The sequence below is a fragment of the Ctenopharyngodon idella genome, chromosome 10 (genome assembly GCF_019924925.1).
Source record: "Ctenopharyngodon idella isolate HZGC_01 chromosome 10, HZGC01, whole genome shotgun sequence".
NCBI lineage: Eukaryota > Metazoa > Chordata > Actinopteri > Cypriniformes > Xenocyprididae > Ctenopharyngodon > Ctenopharyngodon idella.
Window position 1 is genome coordinate 49,831,357 of NC_067229.1, and position 9,454 is coordinate 49,840,810.

Below are 9,454 nucleotides of genomic sequence, written 5' to 3' on the forward strand. Positions count from 1 at the left end.
ATTTTAATTTTTATTTGCTCAACCTGCTGAAAACCAGTATTTTTGATGGTGGAAAGTTATTTCAGATCTCACTGACATATCTGAGGATATTCTTCAGCAGGTTTGTCTCCATAGTTATAGTGAGTTTAGTGTTCCAGGATCAGCTGGTTTGATTCTCAGAAACACACACTGATGATAAATGTATAACTAGATCTGTAAGATACAATCATTGTCAGGTATACAGATGTACATGTTTGCTGGTCTCGTCTGGTTCACGCTGCTGAAAAGTTCCAGCTAAAGATCAGATAAGACTTATTAGTTTAAAGTGTTTTTTCAGCAGGGTGGACAGTAATGAGTCCTGATAATCACAAGTGAACTGACCTTTGCTTTGGATGGAGTGGGTGTGGCTTCTGTCATCTGTGTGGAGTGGGCGTGGCTTGTATGTTTTGAGTAGAGTGGGCGTGTCTTGCGTGCTCTGTGTGGAGTGGACATGTCTTATATGATTTGTATGCAGTGGGAGTGGCTTGTATTATCTGCGTGAAGTGGGCGTGGCTTGTATGATGTACGCAGTGGGAGTGGCTTGTATTATCTGTATGGAGTGGGTGTGGCTTGTATGATGTGTGCAGAGTGGGCAGGGCATGTCTTCTGTCTTCTAATGCAGTGGGTGTGGCTTGAATGATCTGTGTGGAGTAGGCGTGTCTTCTGTATGCAGTGGGCGTGGCTTGAATTATCTGTGTGGAGTAGGCGTGTCTTCTGTATGCAGTGGGCGTGGTTTGAATGATCTGTGTGGAGTAGGCGCGTCTCCTGTATGCAGTGGGCGTGGCTTGAATGATCTGTGTGGAGTAGGCGTGTCTTCTGTATGCAGTGGGCGTGGCTTGTACGACGTGTTTTCTGTCTCTTATCAGGTTTGGCTGATGCGGATCGCAGTGTGATTTTGAGTTTACATTGAACATCTGGAGGAACATGATGATCCTGAGTGAGCTTTATTCCACAGCTGTTCACCGTAAACACTCATAAAAAATTGGTTGTTATCATAGATCTTGCTCTGCATCACTCATATGATATTAATTTCATTTGTGCAGGTCTTTAATGTGATTGTAAGACTGTCACTGCTCTGCGATAATACATCTGTGATTGTGTTCAGTGCATCACTCCCTCTAGTGGAGAATCTGAGCTCTGCTGTTTGACTGGCTCTGGAGGATGAAGGTCCTTGTCTTAAGATATTACAGCCTTTCCACACGGAGCATCATGGGATTCCCATCATGCTTGGCAGTCGACCGCCTCAGGTAACAGTAATGACAAGCTCGAAACAGAATCCCTAAAGCGATTCCCAAACGTTTCTGTCAGCCTTTGAGCAAAAATATATTTTAATTTAATATTTCAATCATTTAACAACACTTTCACATGTTCACGCTTCTCTAGTAAGTGTTTTATTAGTTTTTTTGTTTTAACTCATGAACCTCAGCTTAGGAATATTTCATCCAAAAGAGAGAATTCTGTCATCATTTACATTCATGGAATATATACAGATATTATTTAGTGATATTATGTGAAAAAACAAAACATTTTTATTTATTATTAAAGATTCATGTGTTCTCATTTGTTTTCTGTAACATTTTTCCCCCAGATAGTTCTGTCCTGCCAACCAAACTCTGAGGTCATTACAATGCCCTTGAAAGTGACACAAAAGTGTCGTGTGAGTGTTCTGTGTTCAGAGTGGAATAGTCTACTGCATACTTCATGTGAAACAGCACACATTATACAACAACAAGCATTAAAAACAGAAGTATTTTACATTGTCATCATCTATGCTGCATCTTTAATTCCTCGAATGCTAAAATAAATAAGAAAATATTGCATGTCATACCCAGCTAACAAAATATGTTCTAAGAACGTTCTGCTGACGTTCCCATTGAGTTATGAAAACATTCTTTCTAAACATTCTCTGAAATGTCAATTTTTAAATATAGCTGCGAGCAGCAATTATCGGGGTTCAAGCGCGTTAAGGCCTTTAATCACATGATCTCCATAAAATTCTGCAAGCTTCTTTAGAGTCACATGCCGCATGTGTTCATAGATTTTTGTGAAGTTCTGAGTTTTCGTTTCGGAGTTATAGGCTTTGGCAAGCACTTGGCCACGCCCATTTTCTAAATGACCCTGTTATAGCAAAGTTTTGATAATTATTGATCTGGAGAGTCCAGAGAATTGTACTGCACTGGTTTGGTTCCAATCAGGCTATAAACCTTGGACTAGTTCACAAAAGTAGTTTTTTACATAATCATGAATATTTAATGAACAATTTGATTGACAGCATTGGTACTGTGAGGCAAAGTTGCTCAGCATGAGGAGATCTATCAAATTATATGAATATTGTGTTGATGTGTGAAACACCACATGATTACAGAGGTGTAAAACTCGTTAATGCCACCTAGTGGCTGATTGCTTTCAAAATTCTTAGTCGAACAGCCCCATTGAGTTTCGACCCGATCGGCCTCCGTTAACCTTGTCTAATAGGTGCTCAAAATTCATTTTTCGAGATACACCAACGTCCTCATAGACAATCATGGCACCTCGAACAAAGACACTGCATGCCAAATTTTCAAGTCAATCGACTAACAGTTGCAGAGTTATAGCTGTTTTCATGGTTTTTTTTCATGTTATAGCGCCATCAAGTGTTCAATAGCCGCCATTTTTTTACTGTGATTGAAGATTGAGCCCATACAAATGTGTACCAAGTTTAGTGAAAATATCTCATTCAGTTCACGAGTTATAGCCATTTTAGTAAAAGTGGCTCCGCCCACTTCAAGTGTTTTGGCGCCCCTTAGAGACCGTGAATCGAAATTTCAACTTTTTTTGATACCTATTGTCAATAAGACTCCGGAGAATCTCACTGCACTGGTTTAGTTTCGATCGGGCCAAAAACCTCGTTCGCAAAAGTAGGTTTTTCAAAAAATCCAAAATACCTGAAAATTTCAGAGTTATGAGCCATTTCGTACTTTTGACTGCTGTAGCGCCCCCATCAGGCCGATCGGGGCAAGCCTTGGTTACGTTGTAGACGGTGTAAATACTACCAGCCCTCAAAGTTTCAAGTCTCTACAACTTACGGTTTGGTCTGACGATCACTTTTAGGTGCTTCAACCCCAAAAACAGTTTTTTAAAAAAGCGTTACATGAAACTTCCAACTGAACGTTTCTGGTAAAAACGCTCCTTGAACAATATATAAATAATGTTTTTGTTTTGAGGACATTATTAAAGACCAGATAATTTTGAACGAACGTTCTATTAACGTTAATGGAAGAACGTTTGTTCATAACGTTGAGAGAACCTTGACAGAACGTTCCCTGTCAGCTGGGTATCAGGTGTGATGTGAGTACTGCGCACTCGTGTTTAGTGTTCACATGTAGAGGCCGGCGGCGGCGGGGTACAGCATGAAGGGGCCGATGCCGTGCTGCGACGGGCTCTCCAGCAGGTGTTTGCGGTAGTAGCGGCGCAGGGCCGGGCTGCTCGGGTGCTGCTGCCTCACGTGGAGGAAGTACTCGTCCGGCCGGCTGGATGTGAAGCCGCAGTCCTCGCACACGAAGATCTTGGAGCGGCGCTGACGGTACGCGTACTGCTGCCGCACGCCGTGGATCTTCCGCAGGTGCGACTCCAGAGAGCAGCGCTGAGTGAAGGCCTTCTCACACAGATCACACCTGTACGGGCGGATACCTGCGCACACGCCAGACTCAGAACATGATTATATGAACTATAACCACTATAACGATAACGACACAGACGAACCATATACTTTCAGAATGATTTTTTCCAGCTGATGAACGATAAAAACACTGACAGCCAATCAGAATCCTGCTTTAACGAGCTGGAGCATTTAAAGAGACAGACGACAAAACTATAATAAACAGATATCGTGCACTAATATAGTTATGGTTGTTGGTGTGAAGGAGCCTCGTTCTCACCTGTGTGTGTTCTCATGTGTCTCTTCAGGTCGAAGGTGTCGTTGAAGCCCTTCCCGCAGTACCTGCACGGGTGTCTCTTTATCAGACTGTGACACTTCAGGTGACGCGTCAACATGCGCTGCAGCGGAAACGCTTTATGACACACCGAACACAGAAACTCGGAGGAGCCGCTGGATTCACGCGCCTGAGAGCAGAGAAACACGTCACGTTCAAACACAACATTCTCTGAACCTTCTGAAAGAAGTATTAACATTTATACAACGTTAGATCAACCTCCAACTGAAACGTTCCATGAACAACACTTTGAGAACATTATTTAAGTCCAGATAACTTTGAACGAACGTTCTATTAACATTTCTGGAAGAACGTTTGTTCATAACTTTGAGTGAACCTTGCCAGAACGTTCCGCTTCAGCTGGGTATCTATTATGGGATATAAACATGGTGTAAAGACTGAAGATCTGTAGTTGATGTTGCTGTCGTCACCTTGTTCAGCGGGGCTGATGTTAACGCCGCAGGAGGAAGAGGAAGAGGAAGAGGAAGTGAACTCTGAGACGGCTGAACTCTCTCCATCCCATAATCCTCTCTGCGACACTCCAGAGCAGCCGACGCAGGTGTGTGTTTATGGACGCGCTCAGACACTGATTCCAGACCAGCACTGTGTGTCTGTACAGCTACTGAAACACACACACACACACACACACACTCGTTAGATCACTACAGAAGATCCCACATCATCCGATTATCACTCCAGTGTTGCTCGGGAAACTTTTCCTCAGGTTTTTTGTTTAGTTTTCAGCACAAAGAAATTAATAAAAAAAAAAAAATAAAAAAAATAATTCTTTTCAGGTTTTTTGTGATTTTCAGCACAAAAAATAATTAAATATATAATAAAATAATTTTTTTTCTCTTTTTTTTTGTTTGGTTTTCAGCGCAATTTTTTTAAAAAAATATAATAAAATAAAATATTTTTTCTCATGGTGTTTTGTGCTTTTTAGCACAAGAAAATTAATAAAAATATAATAAAATACAATATTTTTTTCTCATGGTTTTTTGTGCTTTTTAGCACAAAAAAAATAAAAATAAAAATAAAATAAAATAGAAAAATTTTTTCTCATGTTTTTTTGTTTGGTTTTCAGCACACACACACACACACAAAAAAAGGGTAATTTGGATTTCTAATTAGTCAAAATGAGGTGATGGCCTCGTTTTAGAGCTCTGAAATCTGTTTATTTACATCTTTTACTACTTCAGTCATGTCAGCGTTCTTTCTATAGCGCTTTATATAATACAGATTGTTTCACAGTAATAAACAGAAAATAATAACTGAATCATTGATGCAAACTTCATCAAATATGACACTAATTACACTGTAAAGCAGCTCGATAGAGTGATTATTCAGATCAGTTCAGGTTTGTTCTCATCTGATAGTGTCAGTGCCGTCAAATCAACAATTCACTGAATATGAAGTGCTTTAAACCACAGGAGAAACAAACATCAAGTCATCATCCAGTAAGAATAAAGTGCTGTAAAACTCATTTACTTTGACTGAATGGACATTTTTCAGAAAAGAAAGTCAAGCTAACAAAAAATATGTTGTAAGAACGTTTAAAAAACGTTTATTTCTGATTGTTCTCTAACTGTCCAGTTTTTAAGACATTTTAAAAAAAAAAATTCTTGGTTATGTGAACGTTCCATTCTTCAGACATTATGGGAACATTACCTTTCTCAGAACGTTCTGAAACAAGTAGAAACGTTTAAAAAACGTTAGACGAACGTCCAACAAAAAACGTTCCATTAATGATGTATAAATAACATTTTGAGAACATTATTATAACTCTAACTATTAACGTCACCGGAAGAACGTTTGTTTGTAACTTTGCCAGAACTTTCCCTGTAGGATCTCTTTCAGTGTCCAGTACCTGCGTCCGGAGCGAGGCAGGCGTCCGACTCCTTCCACTGCCATCCGCCGCACGCCGACTGCTTCCTCTTCACCAGGAACGAGCGCGGCATCCTGGATCTCCTGCAGCCGGTGCGTTCAGAGGAAAGTCCTCTACTTACGGCTGTACGGTGTCTAGAGAGTCAATCTCAGAGCGGATGATTTCCATATCTCTGGAGAGAGGCTCCGGCAGCAGGACACACCTGTGCTTTAACTGCTGCTCCGCTGGTTTGCATGCCAGGTAGAGAGAATCTGGTCTCCTCATTTAACTGGACCTGCCATGCAAATGGAGCTGTGGGGCTGAAGGGCACGGCCGCTCTAACAGGAGCGCCGCACAGCCGCACTGCTAGGAAAATCTTGCTTTTATTTCACGTTCCACTTGATTGTCTGTCGGGTTTATGTCGCCCAAACTGGGACAAAGGCAATTCAAATCGCCTCCTTTACTGTTGACTATCTGTTAACCTCCCGGTGAAGAGCCTGAATGGATTCTCTAGTCCTGACAGGTGTGCTTTTCTTCAGACTCATCTAAAGCTTTCCCATCAGTTATCTGTCAGTCTAACTGCGCCGTAAACACATTACACTCAACTGCAACTAAACCAGAGGAAAACTGGGTTACTTGAACAAAAATAAAAATGTTGAAACATTTGCTAAGGCAACATGCTTATTTTTAATTTAGTTTTAACTTGATATACTAAAATAACTCAAAGTGAAATAAAAATTTATTTAAAAAATACAAATAAATCGATAAAAAAATGACAAAAATACACAAAATAATAATATTTTTTATTTATATAGTGCATTTCAAGACCTCAAGGTCTCAAAAATTAGTAAAAATTGATTAATCAATAAAAATTTAAAATGGAAAATATTAACTAATTCAAAATATTAATAAAAACTATAAAGAAAGGGTTCCATTTGTTAACATTACTTACCTGCATGAAAATAAAACTATTTTAAAGCATTTATTAGTTAATTTAAACATTTATCAATAGATTTCTAAACTCAAAACTTGTATCTGTTAATATGATTTAATGGACGTGAACTAAATTAACAATAAACAGCTGTATTTTTATTAATTAAGTAACGAAGATGAATAAATACTGTAACAAATGTGTTGCTCATTAATGTTAATATTAAAATTAATAATCAAATAAAAAATGATTAAAACACACAACAAAATAAGAATAATATTTTTATTTATATAGTGCCTTTCAAGACCTCAGAGTCGCTTTACAAAAAATTTATAAAAAGTGACTAAAAATCAATAAAAATGTAACTAAAATAAAAATGGAAAATATAAAAATCAAAACTAATTCAAAATATAAAATTATAACGAAAGGGTTACATTAGTTGACATGAAAATAACATGAAAAATAATTTTAAAGCATTTATTAGTCTTAGTATTAAATTAAACATTTACTAATACATTTCTAAAATCCAAATTTATATCTGTTAATATTATTTAATGGACCTGAGCTGAACTAACAATGAACATGTATTTTTATTAACTAACATTAACAAAGATGAATAAAAAGTAAAAGTAAAAAATATTTTCTTTTTTGTCAAATCAACTTCAATAATTAATGTAGTTCAGATAACACAATATTTTGAGTTTCTGTTGATTAAATCAATCGCCTTCATTGTATTAACTCAAATTTTTAATTTCAATGAACTCAAAATTTTAAGGCATCCAGGTAACTTTTGTAAGTTAAACCAACAATTGTTTTTTACAGTGTAGTTAATGTTGGTTAATGCATTAGCCTTACTGTAAAGTGTGATGATACTAGTCTCCTGATGAAGACCGTCTCACTGTAACTGTATGCAAATGTGCCGCGAGCGAGAGCGGAGTCGCGCCGCGTCAGACGCTCCGGTGGACGGAGAGCTTCCTGTGCAGAGCACACACTGAGAAACAGTCCGCACACACTCATTTGCATGTTTCTTTGAGCGCTGGCCTGTTTAGACATGAAGAAGAACACAGTGTTTGACTGGTAAATGTCTCTGTTTGTAATGTGAACCACACCCGCTGGACAGAAGACACACGGCCGACGCCGAAGCTCGCTTTATACTCCACAATCTCTCTATACGGTGCATTTAGATCACTTTATATGTTTGCATCACACTGATTGCTGTGATTTTAATAGCAGAACTCATTTGGTTAGGGTTAAAGTTACACTAGAGGTAAAGTGAACCAAACACCACGACTAGTTTTGAATTTCCCTGTAGTTCAGCTGGTAAAACACTCCTTTACATTAAACAGCTTTTGAAATTTGTTTTTTATGCTTTTATTTAAATGCAAAGAGAAAATCATCTTTACATTCATTCTAATGCCTTTATTACTTTAGACTGACGACATCACTCTGTTCTCAGATCAGTGCTGTGATGTCACCGTATGCAAATGAGCCGAGCAGAAGGACACGCCCACAACCGTTCCAGCGTCTGTTTCTCCCTGCTGTATTTGAATAAGGTTTATAAAAGTGTAAAAAAAAACATAATGGAGATATAATTAATTTTGAAGGTTTATTAAGTGTTAGCAATGAGATTATGTGGTTTTTATAATCAATTAACACTGCTTTTGTCATTTTTTACAAAATTTGTCACCAAAAAAGTCATTCGGTTTAACCGAAATTTTGGTTGACACTTTTGGTTACACCGAATGACGATATTTTCAAACAGTGCTAACAGGCTGATATCTAGCTAGCTAGCAAAAATAAAATCAAACATTTTATATTTAGTACAAGTTTTTAAAATATTTCAACATTTTCCATGTTTTATAACAGTTGTACCGAATGACCTGATGTTTTGAAATTTTTTATTCATTTGTTGTTTTTAAAAACATATTTTTGATTTTTTTTTTTTTTTTTAAAAGTGAAGTTAAAAAAGTATTTATTTTAGACTTTATTTTTAAACCATGAAAGTTTATGTAAAAAAATGTGTCCCTCATGTTCATGTCACTACCGAAACAGTGTGTGTTTGAGTCCATTGATTTTAACACACTTCTACATTTCTGATCAGGAAATATTCCTGTGTCCCTCCCTCTCATCGCCTCTCTTTCACAGTAGATAGCTCCATCATTCTGAGTTAAATGTGTTCAAAACTCTGAAAATCTGTGTGGAACTTTAAGGAACGTCACTAACAAACACCTTTTTCTGCAATTAAACAAACGTTTTTGGGTGTTATTCCATAAAATTTAGTTTTTCTGTGTGTACAACTGTTCAGAAGTGTGCTAGCTAACCATGTGCTGATTAGCATCTTTGAGCGGCTCAAAAGTGTCTAAAATTGTCACTACCGAAACTTCACCACATGTTTCGGTCGTGACTCTTTCAGTAGTGACATCATTGTGTTGGTAGTGACAAAAGGGAACATATAAGCATTTATTTGAGGGAAATAAACAAAATTTTAGTACAGTTATGCGAATCATTAGAATTTTAGTATGTTTTATTATGCAAATCATTAGTATTTTAGTATGTGAGTTATATCCTGTCATGTTTTGTGGTCACTACCAACACATTACTGTCACTACCAAAACTGTGCAGTCACGACCGAAACATGGGATGTTTTTCTCAAAAATAAAGTATATTGAA

The 9,454-nt window shown here is 37.6% G+C and overlaps 1 protein-coding gene across 1 annotated transcript; it reads right to left on the reverse strand.

Annotated features, from left to right (window-relative positions):
* Positions 1-218: 218 nt before the first annotated feature.
* zgc:171929 (uncharacterized protein LOC100124596 homolog) lies at positions 219-6,109 on the reverse strand. The gene is made up of 4 exons (XM_051908349.1): positions 6,077-6,109; positions 4,421-4,639; positions 3,936-4,119; positions 219-3,687 (listed from the first exon to the last, which is right to left on the reverse strand). The coding sequence occupies exons 1-4, from the start codon at positions 6,107-6,109 to the stop codon at positions 3,374-3,376; spliced, it is 750 nt and encodes a 249-aa protein (XP_051764309.1). The 3' UTR covers positions 219-3,373.
* Between the last annotated feature and the right edge of the window lie 3,345 nt (positions 6,110-9,454).

Bases quoted from the DNA above. Each gene is read 5' to 3' on its own strand.
- zgc:171929 (XM_051908349.1), bottom strand. From the start codon at position 6,109: ATGCAAACCAGCGGAGCAGCAGTTAAAGCACAG. The intron at 4,640-6,076 runs GTGTGTCCTGCT...TGATCTAACGAG, and splicing joins GAGCAGCAGTTAAAGCACAG to TGTGTGTGTGTGTGTGTGTG. The intron at 3,688-3,935 runs GTGAGAACGAGG...GCGTGTGCGCAG, and splicing joins ACACATGAGAACACACACAG to GTATCCGCCCGTACAGGTGT.